The sequence below is a fragment of the Phalacrocorax carbo genome, chromosome 6 (genome assembly GCF_963921805.1).
Source record: "Phalacrocorax carbo chromosome 6, bPhaCar2.1, whole genome shotgun sequence".
NCBI classification, from domain to species: Eukaryota; Metazoa; Chordata; class Aves; order Suliformes; family Phalacrocoracidae; genus Phalacrocorax; species Phalacrocorax carbo.
Window position 1 is genome coordinate 26,568,471 of NC_087518.1, and position 25,266 is coordinate 26,593,736.

At 52.8% G+C, this 25,266-nt stretch overlaps 1 protein-coding gene across 1 annotated transcript in view; it reads right to left on the reverse strand.

Annotated features, from left to right (window-relative positions):
- The window catches only part of LOC135314033 (hornerin-like), a 138,398-nt gene that overhangs the window by 16,339 nt on the left and 96,793 nt on the right, over positions 1-25,266 (reverse strand). Inside the window, exons 49-56 of the mRNA XM_064455707.1 lie at positions 20,195-20,458; positions 19,715-19,786; positions 19,561-19,632; positions 18,200-18,307; positions 11,717-11,962; positions 11,237-11,308; positions 11,083-11,154; positions 9,722-9,829 (exon numbers count right to left, since the gene is read on the reverse strand). Of these exons, the coding sequence (XP_064311777.1) occupies positions 9,722-9,829; positions 11,083-11,154; positions 11,237-11,308; positions 11,717-11,962; positions 18,200-18,307; positions 19,561-19,632; positions 19,715-19,786; positions 20,195-20,458 (1,014 nt within the window). The remainder of the gene's footprint in view (positions 1-9,721; positions 9,830-11,082; positions 11,155-11,236; positions 11,309-11,716; positions 11,963-18,199; positions 18,308-19,560; positions 19,633-19,714; positions 19,787-20,194; positions 20,459-25,266) is intronic.

The window sequence follows — 25,266 nt, forward strand, 5'->3', positions numbered from 1 at the left end:
AAAAGCTCACTACTGCTATTCTATTTTTCCTTGTAGGCATGTTCCATGACCACTGCTCGTTACCATTCAGTATATGTCTCAGTCAGTTTAGCATTGCACTTTAAGAATCACAGTTTCCAGTTATTATTTTGAATATTTTTCACATTCGTTACTAAAAGATGATCTAGCAGATATTGTTTTGCATGGAATTAGAAAGACTGAGTCATGACAGGTTTTATAAAGAAGAGAAGGCCCTGATGGGTAGCAGTGATTTAACAGTAGTGTGGAGCATGTTGTACAGGTGCATTTTTGCTCACAACAGGGAAAAGCACTAAAATGTCAAGACTTTAGCCAGTGAAATAAAGAATAATAGCTATTAATAATTTGGGTACCTTGGGAGCTGGCACCTTGTACTCTGAAGGTGAAACAACAGAGTCACGTCCAAAAGTTGTTTGTATATTTGATTGCAATAGTCGTGTATGAAACTACTTCTGTTAAGTGCTACTACACTCATTTTTTCACAGTGCCCATCACCCTGTCATCCTGGGGTTCTTACCTGAGTCAGATTATATTGCATCAATAAGTGTCTAAAAAGACAAAGGTTATGCTAGCATATTAATGCTGGGAGAGGAAAAGCACTTCATCACCATAGGAGACTCTAAACAATGATAGGAGTAGAGTTTGAGTAAGATACAGAATAATCTTCAAACATTGCTGTAAGTGCTACAAAACTAGACAATAGATTACGTTTTATGTATTGCCAGTAATCAAGATTTATTCAGCCAAACCTTTCTGTCATCAAAGCAAATATATCCCTCATTGTTCTGCTCTATTTTCATAAGTTCAATCAGGAAGGCAGTAAAAATATATTTAAACACTCTCCACTGTCTGTATGAAATAGCATGACTAGCTTCAGTCGCACACAGTTTATTGCTTCGCTCATCCTCTGTCCACAATCACATCATACACAGTACAGCATACTTGAAACTAGTGTCTGATAACACCGTTATCTGCTTATACTAGTCAAGAAAACATGGAAGAGTTGCACATCATACTTGGAGTAGAAGGTCACGAGGTTTGTAATAATCCTTTTACTGGAATTCTTTCTGCTCTCAAAGTAAATGATTTAAATAATTGTTAAAAAAAAACATATAGAGATCTGTGAGGAGAATGTATCATAACTGGTAAGTTTTACTTGCTGTAGATTGATCCTACTGGTCATCAAAATACCTAAAACAAAATGAAATTCATTATGGTAAACCACAGCCTAAGCATGTCAGACTGATTAGCCTAGTATTCCACCTTTTCTGTTTCAAGAAGTTCCTCAAACACGCTGCTGACAATCTTACAGAAAAAATAAATATTTGACTAAGTATGTTAAAGCTGTTCCTCTCATTCTCCTGTGTAATTTCAGAGTATCTCTGTAAAACCTAAATGCTTCCTCATAATTCAGTAAAAAAACCCCAAAGACCTGATAACCAAAAGATACATAGGTTGAGAAGAACATTTCACATGATAAAAATTGGTGAAGACAAGTGACTCAGTAATACTGTGATTTAAAACAGCATAACATGGGTAATCTCAGAACATCTGTTGTGCAGAACAGGGCTAAACTAGACTTACAGAAAAACCTGAAAGCAAGGCAAAAGGAAAGAGGTATATTACTTGCAGAAATACTTCTGGTTTTAGTTTATTTTAATAAGATCTGTTAAAAATGAACCCACATAAAACATACATCAGAATGGGCAATTAAAATTATCTATCAACAGATGTCTCTAAGACAACAAGCTGCAAAACTCCTCCAGAATTTTTCTGGACACCTGTAACTTGTGGCTGAACAATAATGGGGCCCAAATTAACGCAATATGCTGTCTGTTCTCCCTATCACTGCAAGCCTGATAGTGTTTACAGCTTTAATCCATTGTTCAAATCCAGCAAAGAGAAGAGTGTCCAGGTCGGTATCGACATGTCTGTTCCTAATGTCAACTGCAAAAAGACTGGCTACAAATCCTGTCCCAAACCTGCCAAATGAATAAACAGGTCTTTTAAAACTGGTTGCTTGTACTGTATGCAGTCGCTTCAGCTGGTACTGAATCTTCTATACTGAGCATGGTCCAAAACATAAAATTAGGTCCTGACTTGCAATCAGATGATTAAGAGGTAGTGAATGGAGCCAGTATTTAATTCCCTTTGCAAATGGAAAGCCAAAGTACAAGCAGCAAAAGAATTTTCCAAGAGCACAGTCATTATTCAACAGACATTCAGAATTCCTCACAGTCTTCAATAACAGGATTTCCTTTCCTCTCTAAGAAATGAGCAATTAAATGCATTTCAATTTTTAACTGATATGAAAATTCTGTTAACCTGATCCATGACCACAAATGCCTTAACTACAGAAAGCATCTCCTACAGATTGACAATAAATTAGTAGATTATTAAAATAAAATGCTACATAAGTATCTTTCAAAACTGTTTCTAAACTTATAGACTGTTTTACAAACAATGCTTTTAGCTGAAATATAGTATCTGTACTGTAAAAATAGATTAGTATTTGCTTTTTCCCTGAAACCCAATCACACAAACAACACTGGGGCATAAGATTGCATCCTTGCCACGGTCACCACCAAATAGAAGGCTGCACTCCCACCAGACTGAGGTCTGGCGGTACTTAGATGGGGTTCTCCATGCAGTTTGGGATACAGGCATAATACACAGGTTGCATAAATATATTGCAAGGAACTGTCTAACTGTCGATTGCTTTTAGTTTTATCCTCTCTTCATTACACAGGTTCCATAAGCACCATTTTCAGTAGTATCTTCAAAATTATTCTTGAAAATGTAATATATTAATGCTAGATAAGTTACTTGAGGAAATTAAGTGGTCCTAAAAGCTTATGCTAATACAGGACGTTGACTGTAATGAGTCAATGTGGCCTTCCAAGTAGGAGGCAAAACTGAAAAAAAAAATATTGGTGAGAGTGTTGCATAGATTTTAATAAGCATTCTTCTGTGAGGCTTGCTCTGCTAACAACCCTCTTGTCCTTTTCAAACTACAGCTTGCTGAATCACCTTTATCTTCACCTTATATTTTCTTACAGTTTTATGATGCTGCAGGCACAACTCCATGTGGATCTATACTTAAATCCTCCTGTGGAAAAATCAAGGTATACTAGGGCATGATGTAAGGAAGAATAAAGCAATTTCTCAGAAAACATTAGGACATAGTACATATTAGCGTTACAATACATTTGAAACTACCTTATACCATCAAACGCTGTGATATATTATTCTTCTGCTTATTTTCTTGTAGTGGAAAATTAGAAGTGATAAAACCAGGTCTCGTTTGTAAGCTCAGCTAGCCAAGCTAACTTGCTACACACTCTTTTTGGGAACTGCCATCAAGACCTGAGGCAACTGTTCATGAATTCTGGTCATGAAATTAACAGTCTATGTTTATGTCTAAGCAACACTGAAGACAAGCAAGGAATCATGGCACAGTGCAGAACATCAACTAAAACTTCACAAACTGTCTCATGCAATCAAAAAAAATTTCAGAGGCCAGAGAGAGCCCACGGGAAAGAGTATTTTGAAGCAGTAGACAACACAATAATAAAAAATCTAAAGAAAAAAGCAAAAACACATTTGGCAAAATATTTTGCATGTTTTCTAAAATTTAAAGGGAAATGTTTTGACTTTTCATTTTTTCCTTTGCATTATTTCCTACAATTCAGAATTGACTGAAGGTTTATTGCATTCAAGAGGTTTAGTCCTTAGATCATGATTTGTAGCTCTTACTGTCAGTGAAAATTGGAGTAAGATGACTGGAATGATGCATTTAGAAGGATTTTATCCTTACTTTATAGTTGAAGAAGTGGGGCATAAACCATTATTTACCAGAAACTATTTTACAATTTAACTTTTATTGCTGTTACTGATTATTAACTAAATCCCATACTTTGTGAAGGACTGTGTAAACCCGCAAAAATATGTTCATGATGGCAATAAGGGAGATTGATCTACAAATCTTTCTAGAAATTTTAACTGATGAAGATAGTTAAAACAAGCTAGCATACAGGTGTGCAGGCCTTTGCTTTTTGAGCTACCTCTCCCAACATTTGCCAGCTAGTGTAATAAATAGTTTCACCTCTTTGTACAACTCTCAGCTCTTTTTATATTAAGAAAAAAACCCAAAAACAAACAGAAGAGTGACAGGTAGCTTTCTGGTCCTACTCATGTAAAAATAAAAGATAATTTTACTATTGGCATTATTAATAATTTTATTGCTTGAAATTTTCTAAACAAACTTATTTGGGTTTTGGATTTGTTTTCCTTAAAATAAGGGTCAGTTGCCATTTTTGTTTAATATGACCATAAGAGGTCATACTTGATATGAATCCCAAACAGCATCAACAAACCACTGACTTTTGGAATTTTCATGAATTCTCCAACTGAAGATCTCAAACCCCCTCCCAACCAAAAAAAAAAACCAAACCCCAAATAAACCCAGCCACCTGCTGATTTTATACAACCTTTGGAAGTGCTGCTTAACTTAAATACACCTTCTATATATTGCAGACTATTATTAGCTACAAAGATACGGATGTATGGGTACTAGATGTTCGGAAGCATCTCTTCTCTTTGCAGACTGCATGTTGCCTGCATGAATCTAATTCCTACAATGGATTTAGTTAAAGCTGCTCACACTACTCTTCAGACTGTGTGCACACACCATTCTTTCAGGCATTCTTTCATTCTTTCCTTCATACTTGTGAAGTATCTCCAACTTGCAGGCTGGAACTCTTATCTACTTGCCAAAAAAACCCAAACCAAAACCCTCCAACTGGTCCTAATTACTGCAACAGCAATCATGGTTTTAGACTGGCCTTCTGTACTCAAGAAACAAGAGGAGAGATGCAAATAAGTAATTTTTTCCCCCTCTGACCCCAGTTCAATGCCTCTTCCTGTGGGAAAGTACCTGGACACCTGCATTCCTGAATTAGCATTTAATGGGCTTTTAAGACGGTGACAAAACCTGTGGGTGCTATATCATCCTATACCAGGAAACAGAAGTTTTTAATAAGGAGGCATTTAAAAAAAAAAAGAAAAAAAAAAAGCGTGCAATAATTCTGTGAAGTCAATATTAAATGCAAATATTTTTAATCCAGCTTCCTAGAACTGAAGCCTGTGCTTCTTAGCTTTGGGGACTGCTGGCCAATTTCAGTCAAATTTGACAGAGCTTCTGACAGTTACATGAAAATACCTGCAGTATGAATATTGTAGTGCAGATGACATGGTTTGCAACCACAAATATTTTCAAACCAAAGCCACCACATCTCTTAAGATAGCAAAATGTGACTACATCAGTGGACAAGGGAAGAGCTATGGATGTCATCTAGCTGGACTTCTGTAAGTCAAAACACCGTCCCCCTCAATATCCTTCTCTCTAAACTGGAGAGATACGGATTTGATGGGTTGACTGTTTGGTGGATAAGGAACTGGCTGGATGGTCGCATCCAGAGGGTAGTAGTCAATAACTCAATGTCCAGATGGAGATCAGTGACAAGTGGTGTCCCTCAGGGGTCTTTATTGGGACCGGTACTGTTTAATATCTTCATCAGTGACATAGACAGTGGAATTGAGTGCACCCTCGGCAGGTTTGCAGATGACACCAAGCTGAACAGTGCAGTTGACACACCAGAAGGATGGGATGTCATCCAAAGAGACCTAGACAAGCTGGAGAGGCGGGCCTGTGAGAACCTCATGAGCTTCAACAAGGCCAACTGCAAGCCCTGATATCAATACAGGCTGGGGGATGAAAAGATTGAGAGCAGCCCTGTGGAGTAGGACTTGGGGGTACTGGTGGATGAAAAGCTGCACAGGAGCCGGCAGTATGCGCTTGCAGCCCAGAAGGACAACCGTGTCCTGGGCTGCATCAAAAGAAGGGTGTCAAGGATGAGTGTTGTCAAGAAGCAATCCCTAATGGCAGCCATCAGCTCAGGCCTGGGAGCCTGAGTGGTAGGGGCAGCGGCCCTGCGGATCAAGCTCTGACCCCAGCTCCCTGCATGGTGGCAGGCTCGGTTCAGCGCTGATGGATTTGGGGTCACACCCCTAACATCCGCTGGCTCCCACATTGTACGGTGTCACTCCATCTCCCAACACAGACCCTGGAGGACCATTATGAGGAATTCATGAAGGAAACCTGACCATTTGCCATAAAACGGGAGTTGGCAGCCTTTTTAAGGGACTGGGAGGGAGCCCTTTGTCTAACCACATCTTCTGCCAGCTCTCGTGCTCAGTGTTGACTGAGGGTGCTGGCCAATTTCCCCTTTCTGCTCTTGTCTTTTGCACAGAGGCAGGCCGTGTCTTTCCTATTACACTGACTTTAGCTGCAGTTCTCCCCTGGTGTTTGTCCCGCAGGGTGTATGGTGGTAATAAAAAGCATAGGAAAGACACAGACCTGCTGGAGCGGGTGCAGAGCAGGGCCACAAAGACGATGATGAGGGGGTTGGAGCAGCTGGCAGTAGCTCAGGTGTCTAAAGGTAGGTCACCTGCATGCTATCAACGAGTCTGTGACAAATGGGGGAAAGAAAGACCGCAGTCCTGCTGTTCTCTCAACAGGAGGGTGGCATCAAACCCAAAGTCGGCCTAGCCTAGGGTCCCTTGCCAGTGGGCAAAGCCCAGGGTGGCACGTTGGAGGAAGGCCAGCACGTGATACTTCCCCTGTGTGCTCTCCCGTGCCCCTGTGACCTACAGCACCAATTTGGTGAGCAGCGGAGGAGCCTGGTGACCTCTTGGTTGGCTTCTGGCAGCTCTCCAGACACTCTTTCCAGGCCACGTGCAACAGCTGTTGAGGAGCGGACGGACCAACGTAAGGCCCCTTGGGCTCGCTGACCCGGAGAGCTCGCACGCACAGAGGGGGAGCCCGCGCTGAAGCACTGGAGGGCAAAACCATCATCCAGGCTTCTGGAGGAGAAGCGTTAAAACCCTCTCCCCCTCAACACTTTTACACCTTGATGGCAATACTAACTGCGATCTAAGCCAAGGCCTCGGAACTAAGAGCGGGCCCAGCCTCCCTTAAGTCGAAAAAGCCACGTGCTTACTGTTGTACCCCGCCCAAAGTGCCTGATCTGCACCAGCGAAGGGCCTTGGTTGTCAGTGTGTGGTTTGCTTTGGTGTCCTGTGAACAGTGGCCGCAGCCTGAGCAGCACAGCTGAACTCTTACGAATGCCTCAGGCAGCCTTTCAACGCGCTGTTCAAGCAGTGGGGGTGGTCACCACTTTCTTACTGCTGAGGCAGTAAAGGCCTGGCTCAGGGAGCTGCTTAACAGCAGGCTCACAGCCAGGTGTGGAGATATTTTGCAGCACCCCTAATTGGTGATGGCCTGTCAGTTAGGGCCCATCAAGGGCCCATTAATTAGTGAGGAGCTTTGTTTTGCCTCCAGTGCATTTGCTTGTCAGACTTGTGTCCCTGGAGGTGCTCTTGATGGCTCCCCCTTTTCCTGGGTATGCCATCTGAGGAGGTCCGCTGTGGCCAGATGATCCCGCTGCAACAATCGTTCCCTCAGCCCACGGACCCTTACGGGTCCGTGCGACTGGCCAGGTTGGGCCCCCGTCACTGCCTCCCGCACCGCGTGTGGGTCAGGTTGGTGTTGCTGGCCATGGCCGTGGGCTGCCCCAGCCCCTCGGGGCCCCGCCGCTGGCCAGAGGAGCCCCGTGCCTGGCTCCTGCCTGCCGACACAGTGGGCATCCGCGGCTGCGCCCGGCTGCGGAGCTCAGCCGGTGCTGGTGCCTCGCGGGGTTTGCTGTTTGTACCACTGGAGACTTGTGCGCCAGCTCTGTCCCTCTTTATTTGTAGAGAAACGGCTGATCCCCAAAGTTGTTGGTGGGGGTTCTGTCAGCGCACCACCAAGCCCTCCCCTGGCGGGGCTGCCTTCAGCCCCTGCTGGGGGGCCGGACCATCGGGCTCGGGGGGCGGGGGGGCCGTGGGGAGGGCGGGCGTGCCGGTTTCCCATGCACAAGTGGCGGCCGCTGGTGTTGGGTCCAGCCTTCAGGGGTGCTGGGCCGGTGGGTCCGGCTCTGCGGGCACGAGGGGTATCTGCTGGTTTCCCGGCGGGCTTCTGAAGCTGCAGAGGCATGCCTGTGGAGAGAGGAGGCTGCTGAGGCCCTCAGCTGCAGATGGGGCACAGGGACTCTCCAATCCACAGCACGGCCTGCAGCTGGCAAGGCTGCCCAGCACGGGCTGAGCTGCCGGCACACCTTGGCCGAGGTGGACACCTGCACCTCATGGCCTCAGCAAGCAGGGCATTCCTCGGGGCAGCTTTGCTGGTCAGGAGCGGGCGCTAGTGCACGTCTTGCTTTCTAGGGCAAGCTCGGCCCTGCTATTTCTCATCCCTGACCTTGCTTTGCCTATGCCTGGTGCTCCTGGGGCTGCTTTTGTCCAGGCAGGGTCAGTTTGAGCTGACACTGGCACCAGTGAGAGCGGCTCTTGAGACAAAGGCCCAGGAGTCAAGATGCCAATTAAAGGATCTGACAGCAGCAGAAACCTCAGCAGAGTTTTCTGGCCAACCCCTAACTAACCAACCACTCCACTGCAGCCTGACTAGGAATGCTTCGTGGCTACGACGAGCAGCCATGGAAGGAAGCAGTCGTGGGGGGGAAATCAATGACTCACTGTCTTCTATTTCTCCGCCGTCGGATCATGATATAGCACAACGCTATTGCAAGTGGCACGGAAATCACAACTGCTGCTGTGCCTATCATACAGCGTCTTCGCACATCTTGTGGACAGAAAAAACTTGCGGTGCTCTGGGGGTTGGAAACACTTGGGATTGTCTCGCCAACCATACCTGGAGGAGCAATTTGGGACGTTAGCCTGTGCTGTGCACCACAGGTAAGCCCATGGCACATTTGATATGGCCAGGAAGGTCTGTTTCCCCCCAGTGCTGGTGCCTGGAGGCACATTCCCACCCTTTAGGACAGGCTGTCCCACCGACCAAAACTCAGGTGGCCGTCAGGAGAGCACGGCGGGGGAGCGCACCTGCTTGAGCAGTCACTCAGACAAAAGCTATCCCTGCAGCAGGGAGTGGCACCCGCAACCCACCCTCCCTCCCTCCCTGCGGGCCAGCCCCCACACCCCGTGGGGACCGAGTCAGGCCTTCTGAAGAGACCCTTGAGCCTTGCTCTCCCCTTCTGCCTTTTCTCCAGCATGGGCACCACCTGCTGCTGCTCCCAGGTTTTGGGACATGTCTCCTGCTTAGGGACCCCAGCGAGACTGCTCAGTACCTGAGTCTGTGCGGAAAAATTCATATACGCTGCCATGGTGGTCTCCTCCCGCCTTTGACAGCCCTGGCAAAAAGCAGAGATGACAGGTAAAGCCTCGGCACGGCTCAGGCACAGCAGGTGCAGGAGGACGGGGATGTTCCCTCTAAGGCCCTGCCCAGTCGGGGAGCCAGGGCATCGCTGTGGACCTCAGCTCACGGGAGGGATCCCGCTCTGTGCTGCTCTTGTGCTTTGGGCCTCTAGGGTCTCACAGCAAGCGCTGGGATGCAGCCACAGCGGGAGGTACGTTTGTGCAAGAGTCACATTCCCCACCGTCTGTGGAACGTGTTCCCGATGCCTCGAACCCAAAACCCTTTCATCTTTGGCTGCTGCTGTGTCGTGCCAGAGCCGGCACTGGGGGAGGAGCCTGCTGACACATAGCGATCCCAATGGGTGACACCGCCTGACCACGGGACGGCAATTACCTGGCATGCCGTTGGCTTGCATCACCTCTGTTTCTTCAGCAGAGGCTGGCAGGGAGCCACTGCTTCCTTCCAAAAACGCCTCCTTCTGCACAGCCTCTCGGTCCGTCCCTTGAGAAAGCAAGCGGGATGGTTGGATTAGTTGGAACCCTTCCCATCAGGGAGGTGGCATCTTTAGGAGGCAGTGCTTCTCAAAGACATGGGTAATAGGGTTTAGACAAATTGCCGGGACTCTTGGGGCTGCGCCTAGTAACTAGTCCAAACAACAGCCAGGCCTGACCTGCTGGGAGACCAGGAAATTGCACGCGATCTCCTGGTTCGCATTGCACGTAGTGTGTTTTTGGGAAACAGTAAGGTGATGCTAAATGCCTTCCTTCAAAGAGGATGGGAAGAAGCTGCAGCCAGGCCAGCTGGGGAAACAGGCCTTCTGAGCAGGGCTGCTCCTATGCAAGGCCCTCCTGCCCCTCCCTGTAAGCCCCAGCAACGGTCACGTTCGTCCCATCCCAGCTATCGGTCTGCAGATGGGAAATCGAGCACAAGGCAGAAAGCCCGCTGAGTCAGCATCTCCGCCCGACCTCCAGCACTAGGAAAGGGCAAGCAGCACTGCTTGGGACCTCGCCCGTGCCTGGAACCGGCTCTCAGTGGGCAAGCAGCGCTGTGCGTGAGCTGAGCACAAGTGCAGCACGCACCAGGCCCTCCAATCTGCCTGCGACATCTGCACAAGCCGCCTCTGAGCCGTACAGGGCAAGCTGGGACTGCAGCTGCCTCTGGCACTCGGCCTGAAGCACAACAGGCAGCAAAGGCTCTGCACCATCTCTGTGGCTCACCAGAACCTGCAAGGCGTGAAACCTAGCGTCACTGCAGTGAGGCCGATTGATCCCTTCCCGCTGTGCAGGCTACAGTGTGCCCAGACGTGTATGTAAAACCTCCAGTTGTCGTGTCTCACGGCTAAGGCAGAGCGAAAGACACCCACCGTGTCCTCTCTCCAGTTCTTCCAGCATTTGCCTTAGGGCATGTGATGGCTGCGGGGACTTTTTCCCTCCTTCAGCTTGGTACCTGGCTGTTGGAGGACCTTCAGGGAAAGCATTTGGTGCAATTTCACAGGAATAAATTACAGGCAACCAGTGCTTAGCCTGCAAGGTCAGCGGAGACGGACCACTCACCCCTGCGATGCCAGCCGCGCTGTAGCACAGCATCCAGCCAAGGAGCTGCAAAAGTCCTCCCTACGGGCACGTCTGTAACTAAGCACCCAGAGAAGCCTCCGTCACCTGTTGTCTGCGCATCATTGGCCACGGAAGGAGCAGCTTGCATTTCACATGGCAAGAAGATTAAAAGGTGAATGCTCCCTCCTCCCACTGACTTACCTGTGGGATTGCTCTCAGGCTCGGGGACAGGAAGAGGCCAAGAGGTCGGGAAGCTCTCGACTTTGAGAGGACCTTCAGGAAAATGGCACATGAATAAGCTCTTGCCACAGTGTCAAAGTTAATTCTTTCAAGGAAAGGGACACCGAGACCTTACCTCCAGGATGCCCCAAGGGCTCCAAACCAACATCCGGCCGAGAAGCTGGATAACCGTTGCCACGACCCTCACCTAGAAGCAAGCACAGAAGAGTAATGTTTCCATTGCATGTTGGGTTCCACTTCTGCCTTCGTGAACTGCAGGCCCTGGAAGGGGGTCAGGTAACGAGGTGGTAGCCAGACATAGGTGGGGAGTGCCAAAGCTGCAGAGGGCCCGGGGACGTCTTGGCTGGCTCCTTGCAGCTCTTCAGACACTCTTTGCAGGCCATGTGCAGCACTCGTTGAGGAGCAGCCGGACCAACATATGGCCCCCTTTGGGGCTTTCTTCTCAGGAGAGCTCGCTCTCACACACACACACAAACAAACACACAGAGAGGTGACCCTCGTTAAAGCTCTGGAGGGAAAAAACCCCATCACCCACGCTTCTTGGGGAGAAGAGCCCGCTGGCCTGTGAAAGGCTGCACCAGTGCTGCCTGCTTACCTGCTCCCAGTGCTTGCCACGGAGCAGCCTGGGTAACCCTGGCATGCAGGGCCACCAGGAGGAGGATGAGGAGGAGGTGGTGGGTGGTGGCCATGGCCCTGCCACTGCCGCAGCCACTGCTGTCACCACTGCCACCACTGCTGTCACTGCCGCTGCTGCCGCTGCTGCCGCTGCTGCCGCTGCTGCTGCAGATGGGTCCGGGGGCTGATCGGTCAGTATTTATAGCCAGCACAGCACTGTGGGGCTCTGTGACATCACAGCCTCGTTGTGACCTCACGGCCTGGCTGAGCCTGTGTGGGGATCGTCCTCAGGGCGCTCTTGGAGAGCCGCTGGAGCACAGCCAGGGGAGCTGCCCTCTTTGGGAGGGGAGCACATCCCGTCGGGCAGCTCTGTCCAAGGGCTGGGACACAGGCCAAGCCGGGGCTGAGCCCACGACTCTGCTCTGTTTTCTGGGCACTGTCACAGGGGCAGCGAGGAGTTCACAGTCCCCCAGAACAACCAGAAACCACAGCCAAGGGCTTTCTGACCTCCTTGGGGGCTGTTAGCAACAGCTCGTGAGGCTGAAGAGTGAGCGATTTCAGTCTCAAGACAAGTGCAAGATCCCCTTCCGTCGGCAGCTTCCAGGCTGGAGCCCAGTTTGGTGCCTTGGGGGACCCCAGGGCTAATGAGTCACTTTTGTTTTCCACCAAAGAGGAAGCCTTGACTTTTCCATTCCTTCTTCATGTGAAATGTAAGGGAGTACCTTCTGTCAGGCTCCTCAAAGAGCAAAGTCAATCCCTGAAACAGAGGAGTATTCTCTCCAATTATTTGACATGCAAAAGGGAACCCAGGAGAGCACAGGGTGGGTATATGCCACCTGACCAACCTAGTGGCCTTCTATGATGGAGTGACTACATCAGCGGACAAGGGAAGAGCTACAGATGTCATCTAGCTGGACTTCCAAAAGGCCTTTGACACGGTCCCCCATATCGTCCTTCTTTCTAGATTGGAGAGCTATGGATCTGATGGATGGACTGTTTGGTGGATAAGGAATTGGCTGGATGGTCTCATCCAGAGGGTCATGGTCAATGGCTCAGTGTCCAGATGGAGATCAGGGACGAGTGGTGTCCCTCAGGGTTCTGTACTGGGACGAGTACTGTTTAACATCTTCATCAATGCAATGGTATAGACAGCAGGATCGAGTGCGCCCTCGGCAAGTTTGCAGACGACAGCAAGCTGAGTGGTGCGGCTGACACGCCTGAGGGATGGGGTGCCATCCAGAGGGAGCTGGGCAAGCTCGAGAAGTGGGCGCATGGGAATGTCACGCAGTTCAACAAGGCCAAGTGCAGGGTCCTGCACCTGGGTTGGGGCAAGCCCCAATATCAGTAGAGCCTGGGGGATGAAGGGATTGAGAGCAGCCCTGTGGAAAAGGACTTGGGGGTACTGGTGGATGAAAAGCTGCACAGGAGCCAGCAATGAGCACTCGCAGCCCAGAAAGCCAACGTTATCTGGGCTGCATCAAAAGAAGGGTGGCCAGCAGGTCGAGGGAGGCGATTCTGCCCCTCTACTCTGCTCTGGTGAGACCCCACCTGCAGTACTGTGTCCAGCTCTGGAGCCCTCAGCACAAGAAAGACATGGACCTGTTGGAGCGGGTCCAGAGGAGGGCCACAAAAGTGACCAGAGGGCTGGAACACCTCTCCTATGAAGAAAGGCTGAGGGAGTTGGGTTGTTCAGCCCAACTGAAGAGAAGGCTACAGGTAGACCTCCTTGCGGCCTCTCGATACTTACAGGGGACTTGTAAGAAAGATGGGGAGAGAGTTTTTAGCAGGGCCTGTTGCAACAGGGCAAGGGGTAGTGGTTTTAAACTAAAAGAGGGTAGATTCAGAGTGGATATAAGGAAGACATTTTTTACGCTGAGGGTGGTGAAACACTGGCACAGGTTGCCCTGGGAAGTGGTAGATGTCCCATCCCCGGAAACATTGATGGTCAGGTTGGACGGGGCTCTGAGCAACCTGATGTAGTTGCAGATGGCCCTGCTCATTGCAGGGGGAGGTTGGGCTAGATGGCCTTTACAGGTCCCTCGCAACCCAAACCATTTTGTGATGCTATGATTCAGGGTGCTGGGAGCATTGACTGTGAAAACCGAGTCAATCTGAATGCGAAATATCTGTTAGGCTAAGCCAAATGGCTTTTGCCTCTGAAAGCGTGTGGCAGAGGAAAAAGTATTGCTCTGAGCTGTTTCAGGTGGAGTGGAGCAGAACTTGCATTAACTTGAGTGCCTGAGAGTGCCTGAGAGTGCCTGGTCCCTCCACTACCACAAATTAAACCAAAATGAAAGACTTGCCTGCTTATGCCCAACTCGTCATGTTCTCCTAGCAGGCTGACTAGCTGACTGTTGGGACTACCTTCTCCACGGGCTTTGGTCAAGCCCTGGCCTGCTGGGGAGTTTTTTTTATCCTCTGTTCTTTAGCCCTCCAGAAGGAAAATGGAAATAACCTGAGAAAGAGTGTGCCAGCTCCCAGTGAGGGCTGGAGTGTCCTGCCCCAAGCAAGTAACCCTGGAAAGTCATCATGTGGTCCTGAACAGACACTGGCATCCTTTTAACTACAAGTTGATGTTGTGTTACACGCTAAGGCAACGTTTTCTCAGTGGAGGCTGTCCCAAAGGACAGCTAAGTGTCCTTATGTGCCATCGATAGTTGGGCTCCTGTGTCAAGGAGGAGTGTTGTCAAGAAGCAATCCCTAATGGCAGCCATCAGCTCAGGCCTGGGAGCCTGAGTGGTAGGGGCAGCGGCCCTGCGGATCAAGCTCTGACCCCAGCTCCCTGCATGGTGGCAGGCTTGGTTCAGTGCTGATGGATTTGGGGTCACACCCCTAACATCCGCTGGCTCCCACATTGTATGGTGTCACTCCATCTCCCAACACAGACCCTGGAGGACCATTATGAGGAATTCATGAAGGAAACCTGACCATTTGCCATAAAACGGGAGTTGGCAGCCTTTTTAAGGGACTGGGAGGGAGCCCTTTGTCTAACCACATCTTCTGCCAGCTCTCGTGCTCAGTGTTGACTGAGGGTGCTGGCCAATTTCCCCTTTCTGCTCTTGTCTTTTGCACAGAGGCAGGCCGTGTCTTTCCTATTACACTGACTTTAGCTGCAGTTCTCCCCTGGTGTTTGTCCCGCAGGGTGTATGGTGGTAATAAAAAGCATAGGAAAGACACAGACCTGCTGGAGCGGGTGCAGAGCAGGGCCACAAAGACGATGATGAGGGGGTTGGAGCAGCTGGCAGTAGCTCAGGTGTCTAAAGGTAGGTCACCTGCATGCTATCAACGAGTCTGTGACAAATGGGGGAAAGAAAGACCGCAGTCCTGCTGTTCTCTCAACAGGAGGGTGGCATCAAACCCAAAGTCGGCCTAGCCTAGGGTCCCTTGCCAGTGGGCAAAGCCCAGGGTGGCACGTTGGAGGAAGGCCAGCACGTGATACTTCCCCTGTGTGCTCTCCCGTGCCCCTGTGACCTACAGCACCAATTTGGTGAGCAGCGGAGGAGCCTGGTGACCTCTTGGTTGGCTTCTGGCAGCTCTCCAGACACTCTTTCCAGGCCACGTGCAACAGCTGTCGAGGAGCGGACGGACCAACGTAAGGCCCCTTGGACTCGCTGACCCGGAGAGCTCGCACGCACAGAGGGGGAGCCCGCGCTGAAGCACTGGAGGGCAAAACCATCATCCAGGCTTCTGGAGGAGAAGCGTTAAAACCCTCTCCCCCTCAACACTTTTACACCTTGATGGCAATACTAACTGCGATCTAAGCCAAGGCCTCGGAACTAAGAGCGGGCCCAGCCTCCCTTAAGTCGAAAAAGCCACGTGCTTACTGTTGTACCCCGCCCAAAGTGCCTGATCTGCACCAGCGAAGGGCCTTGGTTGTCAGTGTGTGGTTTGCTTTGGTGTCCTGTGAACAGTGGCCGCAGCCTGAGCAGCACAGCTGAACTCTTACGAATGCCTCAGGCAGCCTTTCAACGCGCTGTTCAAGCAGTGGGGGTGGTCACCACTTTCTTACTGCCGAGGCAGTAAAGGCCTGGCTCAGGGAGCTGCTTAACAGCAGGCTCACAGCCAGGTGTGGAGATATTTTGCAGCACCCCTAATTGGTGATGGCCTGTCAGTTAGGGCCCATCAAGGGCCCATTAATTAGTGAGGAGCTTTGTTTTGCCTCCAGTGCATTTGCTTGTCAGACTTGTGTCCCTGGAGGTGCTCTTGATGGCTCCCCCTTTTCCTGGGTATGCCATCTGAGGAGGTCCGCTGTGGCCAGATGATCCCGCTGCAACAATCGTTCCCTCAGCCCACGGACCCTTACGGGTCCGTGCGACTGGCCAGGTTGGGCCCCCGTCACTGCCTCCCGCACTGCGTGTGGGTCAGGTTGGTGTTGCTGGCCATGGCCGTGGGCTGCCCCAGCCCCTCGGGGCCCCGCCGCTGGCCAGAGGAGCCCCGTGCCTGGCTCCTGCCTGCCGACACAGTGGGCATCCGCGGCTGCGCCCGGCTGCGGAGCTCAGCCGGTGCTGGTGCCTCGCGGGGTTTGCTGTTTGTACCACTGGAGACTTCTGTGCCAGCTCTGTCCCTCTTTATTTGTAGAGAAACGGCTGATCCCCAAAGTTGTTGGTGGGGGTTCTGTCAGCGCACCACCAAGCCCTCCCCTGGCGGGGCTGCCTTCAGCCCCTGCTGGGGGGCCGGACCATCGGGCTCGGGGGGCGGGGGGGCCGTGGGGAGGGCGGGCGTGCCGGTTTCCCATGCACAAGTGGCGGCCGCTGGTGTTGGGTCCAGCCTTCAGGGGTGCTGGGCCGGCGGGTCCGGCTCTGCGGGCGCGAGGGGTATCTGCTGGTTTCCCGGCGGGCTTCTGAAGCTGCAGAGGCATGCCTGTGGAGAGAGGAGGCTGCTGAGGCCCTCAGCTGCAGATGGGGCACAGGGACTCTCCAATCCACAGCACGGCCTGCAGCTGGCAAGGCTGCCCAGCACGGGCTGAGCTGCCGGCACACCTTGGCCGAGGTGGACACCTGCACCTCATGGCCCCAGCAAGCAGGGGCATTCCTCGGGGCAGCTTTGCTGGTCAGGAGCGGGTGCTAGTGCACGTCTTGCTTTCTAGGGCAAGCTCGCCCCTGCTATTTCTCATCCCTGACCTTGCTTTGCCTATGCCTGGTGCTCCTGGGGCTGCTTTTGTCCAGGCAGGGTCAGTTTGAGCTGACACTGGCACCAGTGAGAGCGGCTCTCGAGACAAAGGCCCAGGAGTCAAGATGCCAATTAAAGGATCTGACAGCAGCAGAAACCTCAGCAGAGTTTTCTGGCCAACCCCTAACTAACCAACCACTCCACTGCAGCCTGACTAGGAATGCTTCGTGGCTACGACGAGCAGCCATGGAAGGAAGCAGTCGTGGGGGGGAAATCAATGACTCACTGTCTTCTATTTCTCCGCCGTTGGATCATGATATAGCACAACGCTATTGCAAGTGGCACGGAAATCACAACTGCTGCTGTGCCTATCATACAGCGTCTTCGCACATCTTGTGGACAGAAAAAACTTGCGGTGCTCTGGGGGTTGGAAACACTTGGGATTGTCTCGCCAACCATACCTGGAGGAGCAATTTGGGACGTTAGCCTGTGCTGTGCACCACAGGTAAGCCCATGGCACATTTGATATGGCCAGGAAGGTCTGTTTCCCCCCAGTGCTGGTGCCTGGAGGCACATTCCCACCCTTTAGGACAGGCTGTCCCACCGACCAAAACTCAGGTGGCCGTCAGGAGAGCATGGCGGGGGAGCGCACCTGCTTGAGCAGTCACTCAGACAAAAGCTATCCCTGCAGCAGGGAGGGGCACCCGCAACCCTCCCTCCCTCCCTGCGGGCCAGCCCCCACACCCCGTGGGGACCGAGTCAGGCCTTCTGAAGAGACCCTTGAGCCTTGCTCTCCCCTTCTGCCTTTTCTCCAGCATGGGCACCACCTGCTGCTGCTCCCAGGTTTTGGGACATGTCTCCTGCTTAGGGACCCCAGCGAGACTGCTCAGTACCTGAGTCTGTGCGGAAAAATTCATATACGCTGCCATGGTGGTCTGCTCCCGCCTTTGACAGCCCTGGCAAAAAGCAGAGATGACAGGTAAAGCCTCGGCACGGCTCAGGCACAGCAGGTGCAGGAGGACGGGGATGTTCCCTCTAAGGCCCTGCCCAGTCGGGGAGTCAGGGCATCGCTCTGGACCTCAGCTCACGGGAGGGATCCCGCTCTGTGCTGCTCTTGTGCTTTGGGCCTCTAGGGTCTCACGGCAAGCGCTGGGATGCAGCCACAGCGGGAGGTACGTTTGTGCAAGAGTCACGTTCCCCACCGTCTGTGGAACGTGTTCCCGATGCCTCGAACCCAAAACCCTTTCATCTTTGGCTGCTGCTGTGTCGTGCCAGAGCCGGCACTGGGGGAGGAGCCTGCTGACACATAGCGATCCCAATGGGTGACACCGCCTGACCACGGGACGGCAATTACCTGGCATGCCGTTGGCTTGCATCACCTCTGTTTCTTCAGCAGAGGCTGGCAGGGAGCCACTGCTTCCTTCCAAAAACGCCTCCTTCTGCACAGCCTCTCGGTCCGTCCCTTGAGAAAGCAAGCGGGATGGTTGGATTAGTTGGAACCCTTCCCATCAGGGAGGTGGCATCTTTAGGAGGCAGTGCTTCTCAAAGACATGGGTAATAGGGTTTAGACAAATTGCCGGGACTCTTGGGGCTGCGCCTAGTAACTAGTCCAAACAACAGCCAGGCCTGACCTGCTGGGAGACCAGGAAATTGCACGCGATCTCCTGGTTCGCATTGCACGTAGTGTGTTTTTGGGAAACAGTAAGGTGATGCTAAATGCCTTCCTTCAAAGAGGATGGGAAGAAGCTGCAGCCAGGCCAGCCGGGGAAACAGGCCTTCTGAGCAGGGCTGCTCCTATGCAAGGCCCTCCTGCCCCTCCCTGTAAGCCCCAGCAACGGTCACGTTCGTCCCATCCCAGCTATCGGTCTGCAGATGGGAAATCGAGCACAAGGCAGAAAGCCCGCTGAGTCAGCATCTCCGCCCGACCTCCAGCACTAGGAAAGGGCAAGCAGCACTGCTTGGGACCTCGCCCGTGCCTGGAACCGGCTCTCAGTGGGCAAGCAGCGCTGCGCGTGAGCTGAGCACAAGTGCAGCACGCACCAGGCCCTCCAATCTGCCTGTGACATCTGTACAAGCTGCCTCTGAGCCGTACAGGGCAAGCTGGGACTGCAGCTGCCTCTGGCACTCGGCCTGAAGCACAACAGGCAGCAAAGGCTCTGCACCGTCTCTGTGGCTCACCAGAACCTGCAAGGCGTGAAACCTAGCGTCACTGCAGTGAGGCCGATTGATCCCTTCCCGCTGTGCAGGCTACAGTGTGCCCAGACGTGTATGTAAAACCTCCGGTTGTCGTGTCTCACGGCTAAGGCAGAGCGAAAGACACCCACCGTGTCCTCTCTCCAGTTCTTCCAGCATTTGCCTTAGGGCATGTGATGGCTGCGGGGACTTTTTCCCTCCTTCAGCTTGGTACCTGGCTGTTGGAGGACCTTCAGGGAAAGCATTTGGTGCAATTTCACAGGAATAAATTACAGGCAACCAGTGCTTAGCCTGCAAGGTCAGCGGAGACGGACCACTCACCCCTGCGATGCCAGCCGCGCTGTAGCACAGCATCCAGCCAAGGAGCTGCAAAAGTCCTCCCTACGGGCACGTCTGTAACTAAGCACCCAGAGAAGCCTCCGTCACCTGTTGTCTGCACATCATTGGCCACGGAAGGAGCAGCTTGCATTTCACATGGCAAGAAGATTAAAAGGTGAATGCTCCCTCCTCCCACTGACTTACCTGTGGGATTGCTCTCAGGCTCGGGGACAGGAAGAGGCCAAGAGGTCGGGAAGCTCTCGACTTTGAGAGGACCTTCAGGAAAATGGCACATGAATAAGCTCTTGCCACAGTGTCAAAGTTAATTCTTTCAAGGAAAGGGACACTGAGACCTTACCTCCAGGATGCCCCAAGGGCTCCAAACCAACATCCGGCCGAGAAGCTGGATAACCATTGCCACGACCCTCACCTAGAAGCAAGCACAGAAGAGTAATGTTTCCATTGCATGTTGGGTTCCACTTCTGCCTTCGTGAACTGCAGGCACTGGAAGGGGGTCAGGTAACGAGGTGGTAGCCAGACATAGGTGGGGAGTGCCAAAGCTGCAGAGGGCCGGGGGACGTCTTGGCTGGCTCCTTGCAGCTCTTCAGACACTCTTTGCAGGCCATGTGCAGCACTCGTTGAGGAGCAGCCGGACCAACATATGGCCCCCTTTGGGGCTTTCTTCTCAGGAGAGCTCGCTCTCACACACACACACAAACAAACACACAGAGAGGTGACCCTCGTTAAAGCTCTGGAGGGAAAAAAACCCATCACCCACGCTTCTTGGGGAGAAGAGCCCGCTGGCCTGTGAAAGGCTGCACCAGCGCTGCCTGCTTACCTGCTCCCAGTGCTTGCCACGGAGCAGCCTGGGTAACCCTGGCATGCAGGGCCACCAGGAGGAGGATGAGGAGGAGGTGGTGGGTGGTGGCCATGGCCCTGCCACTGCCGCAGCCGCTGCTGTCACCACTGCCACCACTGCTGTCACTGCCGCTGCTGCCGCTGCTGCCGCTGCTGCCGCTGCTGCCGCTGCTGCTGCTGCTGCTGCAGATGGGTCCGGGGGCTGATCGGTCAGTATTTATAGCCAGCACAGCACTGTGGGGCTCTGTGACATCACAGCCTCGTTGTGACCTCACGGCCTGGCTGAGCCTGTGTGGGGATCGTCCTCAGGGCGCTCTTGGAGAGCCGCTGGAGCACAGCCAGGGGAGCTGCCCTCTTTGGGAGGGGAGCACATCCCGTCGGGCAGCTCTGTCCAAGGGCTGGGACACAGGCCAAGCCGGGGCTGAGCCCACGACTCTGCTCTGTTTTCTGGGCACTGTCACAGGGGCAGCGAGGAGTTCACAGTCCCCCAGAACAACCAGAAACCACAGCCAAGGGCTTTCTGACCTCCTTGGGGGCTGTTAGCAACAGCTCGTGAGGCTGAAGAGTGAGCGATTTCAGTCTCAAGACAAGTGCAAGATCCCCTTCCGTCGGCAGCTTCCAGGCTGGAGCCCAGTTTGGTGCCTTGGGGGACCCCAGGGCTAATGAGTCACTTTTGTTTTCCACCAAAGAGGAAGCCTTGACTTTTCCATTCCTTCTTCATGTGAAATGTAAGGGAGTACCTTCTGTCAGGCTCCTCAAAGAGCAAAGTCAATCCCTGAAACAGAGGAGTATTCTCTCCAATTATTTGACATGCAAAAGGGAACCCAGGAGAGCACAGGGTGGGTATATGCCACCTGACCAACCTAGTGGCCTTCTATGATGGAGTGACTACATCAGCGGACAAGGGAAGAGCTACAGATGTCATCTAGCTGGACTTCCAAAAGGCCTTTGACACGGTCCCCCATATCGTCCTTCTTTCTAGATTGGAGAGCTATGGATCTGATGGATGGACTGTTTGGTGGATAAGGAATTGGCTGGATGGTCTCATCCAGAGGGTCATGGTCAATGGCTCAGTGTCCAGATGGAGATCAGGGACGAGTGGTGTCCCTCAGGGTTCTGTACTGGGACGAGTACTGTTTAACATCTTCATCAATGCAATGGTATAGACAGCAGGATCGAGTGCGCCCTCGGCAAGTTTGCAGACGACAGCAAGCTGAGTGGTGCGGCTGACACGCCTGAGGGATGGGGTGCCATCCAGAGGGAGCTGGGCAAGCTCGAGAAGTGGGCGCATGGGAATGTCACGCAGTTCAACAAGGCCAAGTGCAGGGTCCTGCACCTGGGTTGGGGCAAGCCCCAATATCAGTAGAGCCTGGGGGATGAAGGGATTGAGAGCAGCCCTGTGGAAAAGGACTTGGGGGTACTGGTGGATGAAAAGCTGCACAGGAGCCAGCAATGAGCACTCGCAGCCCAGAAAGCCAACGTTATCTGGGCTGCATCAAAAGAAGGGTGGCCAGCAGGTCGAGGGAGGCGATTCTGCCCCTCTACTCTGCTCTGGTGAGACCCCACCTGCAGTACTGTGTCCAGCTCTGGAGCCCTCAGCACAAGAAAGACATGGACCTGTTGGAGCGGGTCCAGAGGAGGGCCACAAAAGTGACCAGAGGGCTGGAACACCTCTCCTATGAAGAAAGGCTGAGGGAGTTGGGTTGTTCAGCCCAACTGAAGAGAAGGCTACAGGTAGACCTCCTTGCGGCCTCTCGATACTTACAGGGGACTTGCAAGAAAGATGGGGAGAGAGTTTTTAGCAGGGCCTGTTGCAACAGGGCAAGGGGTAGTGGTTTTAAACTAAAAGAGGGTAGATTCAGGGTGGATATAAGGAAGACATTTTTTACGCTGAGGGTGGTGAAACACTGGCACAGGTTGCCCTGGGAAGTGGTAGCTGTCCCATCCCCGGAAACATTGATGGTCAGGTTGGACGGGGCTCTGAGCAACCTGATGTAGTTGCAGATGGCCCTGCTCATTGCAGGGGGAGGTTGGGCTAGATGGCCTTTACAGGTCCCTCGCAACCCAAACCATTTTGTGATGCTATGATTCAGGGTGCTGGGAGCATTGACTGTGAAAACCGAGTCAATCTGAATGCGAAATATCTGTTAGGCTAAGCCAAATGGCTTTTGCCTCTGAAAGCGTGTGGCAGAGGAAAAAGTATTGCTCTGAGCTGTTTCAGGTGGAGTGGAGCAGAACTTGCATTAACTTGAGTGCCTGAGAGTGCCTGAGAGTGCCTGGTCCCTCCACTACCACAAATTAAACCAAAATGAAAGACTTGCCTGCTTATGCCCAACTCGTCATGTTCTCCTAGCAGGCTGACTAGCTGACTGTTGGGACTACCTTCTCCACGGGCTTTGGTCAAGCCCTGGCCTGCTGGGGAGTTTTTTTTATCCTCTGTTCTTTAGCCCTCCAGAAGGAAAATGGAAATAACCTGAGAAAGAGTGTGCCAGCTCCCAGTGAGGGCTGGAGTGTCCTGCCCCAAGCAAGTAACCCTGGAAAGTCATCATGTGGTCCTGAACAGACACTGGCATCCTTTTAACTACAAGTTGGTGTTGTGTTACACGCTAAGGCAACGTTTTCTCAGTGGAGGCTGTCCCAAAGGACAGCTAAGTGTCCTTATGTGCCATCGATAGTTGGGCTCCCGTGTCAAGGAGGAGTGTTGTCAAGAAGCAATCCCTAATGGCAGCCATCAGCTCAGGCCTGGGAGCCTGAGTGGTAGGGGCAGCGGCCCTGCGGATCAAGCTCTGACCCCAGCTCCCTGCATGGTGGCAGGCTTGGTTCAGTGCTGATGGATTTGGGGTCACACCCCTAACATCCGCTGGCTCCCACATTGTACGGTGTCACTCCATCTCCCAACACAGACCCTGGAGGACCATTATGAGGAATTCATGAAGGAAACCTGACCATTTGCCATAAAACGGGAGTTGGCAGCCTTTTTAAGGGACTGGGAGGGAGCCCTTTGTCTAACCACATCTTCTGCCAGCTCTCGTGCTCAGTGTTGACTGAGGGTGCTGGCCAATTTCCCCTTTCTGCTCTTGTCTTTTGCACAGAGGCAGGCCGTGTCTTTCCTATTACACTGACTTTAGCTGCAGTTCTCCCCTGGTGTTTGTCCCGCAGGGTGTATGGTGGTAATAAAAAGCATAGGAAAGACACAGACCTGCTGGAGCGGGTGCAGAGCAGGGCCACAAAGACGATGATGAGGGGGCTGGAGCAGGTGGCAGTAGCTCAGGTGTCTAAAGGTAGGTCACCTGCATGCTATCAACGAGTCTGTGACAAATGGGGGAAAGAAAGACCGCAGTCCTGCTGTTCTCTCAACAGGAGGGTGGCATCAAACCCAAAGTCGGCCTAGCCTAGGGTCCCTTGTCAGTGGGCAAAGCCCAGGGTGGCACGTTGGAGGAAGGCCAGCACGTGATACTTCCCCTGTGTGCTCTCCCGTGCCCCTGTGACCTACAGCACCAATTTGGTGAGCAGCGGAGGAGCCTGGTGACCTCTTGGCTGGCTCCTGGCAGCTCTCCAGACACTCTTTCCAGGCCACGTGCAACAGCTGTCGAGGAGCGGACGGACCAACGTAAGGCCCCTTGGGCTCGCTGACCCGGAGAGCTCGCACGCACAGAGGGGGAGCCCGCGCTGAAGCACTGGAGGGCAAAACCATCATCCAGGCTTCTGGAGGAGAAGCGTTAAAACCCTCTCCCCCTCAACACTTTTACACCTTGATGGCAATACTAACTGCGATCTAAGCCAAGGCCTCGGAACTAAGAGCGGGCCCAGCCTCCCTTAAGTCGAAAAAGCCACGTGCTTACTGTTGTACCCCGCCCAAAGTGCCTGATCTGCACCAGCGAAGGGCCTTGGTTGTCAGTGTGTGGTTTGCTTTGGTGTCCTGTGAACAGTGGCCGCAGCCTGAGCAGCACAGCTGAACTCTTACGAATGCCTCAGGCAGCCTTTCAACGCGCTGTTCAAGCAGTGGGGGTGGTCACCACTTTCTTACTGCCGAGGCAGTAAAGGCCTGGCTCAGGGAGCTGCTTAACAGCAGGCTCACAGCCAGGTGTGGAGATATTTTGCAGCACCCCTAATTGGTGATGGCCTGTCAGTTAGGGCCCATCAAGGGCCCATTAATTAGTGAGGAGCTTTGTTTTGCCTCCAGTGCATTTGCTTGTCAGACTTGTGTCCCTGGAGGTGCTCTTGATGGCTCCCCCTTTTCCTGGGTATGCCATCTGAGGAGGTCCGCTGTGGCCAGATGATCCCGCTGCAACAATCGTTCCCTCAGCCCACGGACCCTTACGGGTCCGTGCGACTGGCCAGGTTGGGCCCCCGTCACTGCCTCCCGCACTGCATGTGGGTCAGGTTGGTGTTGCTGGCCATGGCCGTGGGCTGCCCCAGCCCCTCGGGGCCCCGCCACTGGCCAGAGGAGCCCCGTGCCTGGCTCCTGCCTGCCGACACAGTGGGCATCCGCGGCTGCGCCCGGCTGCGGAGCTCAGCCGGTGCTGGTGCCTCGCGGGGTTTGCTGTTTGTACCACTGGAGACTTGTGCGCCAGCTCTGTCCCTCTTTATTTGTAGAGAAACGGCTGATCCCCAAAGTTGTTGGTGGGGGTTCTGTCAGCGCACCACCAAGCCCTCCCCTGGCGGGGCTGCCTTCAGCCCCTGCTGGGGGGCCGGACCATCGGGCTCGGGGGGCGGGGGGGCCGTGGGGAGGGCGGGCGTGCCGGTTTCCCATGCACAAGTGGCGGCCGCTGGTGTTGGGTCCAGCCTTCAGGGGTGCTGGGCCGGTGGGTCCGGCTCTGCGGGCGCGAGGGGTATCTGCTGGTTTCCCGGCGGGCTTCTGAAGCTGCAGAGGCATGCCTGTGGAGAGAGGAGGCTGCTGAGGCCCTCAGCTGCAGATGGGGCACAGGGACTCTCCAATCCACAGCACGGCCTGCAGCTGGCAAGGCTGCCCAGCATGGGCTGAGCTGCCAGCACACCTTGGCCGAGGTAGACACCTGCACCTCATGGCCCCAGCAAGCAGGGGCATTCCTC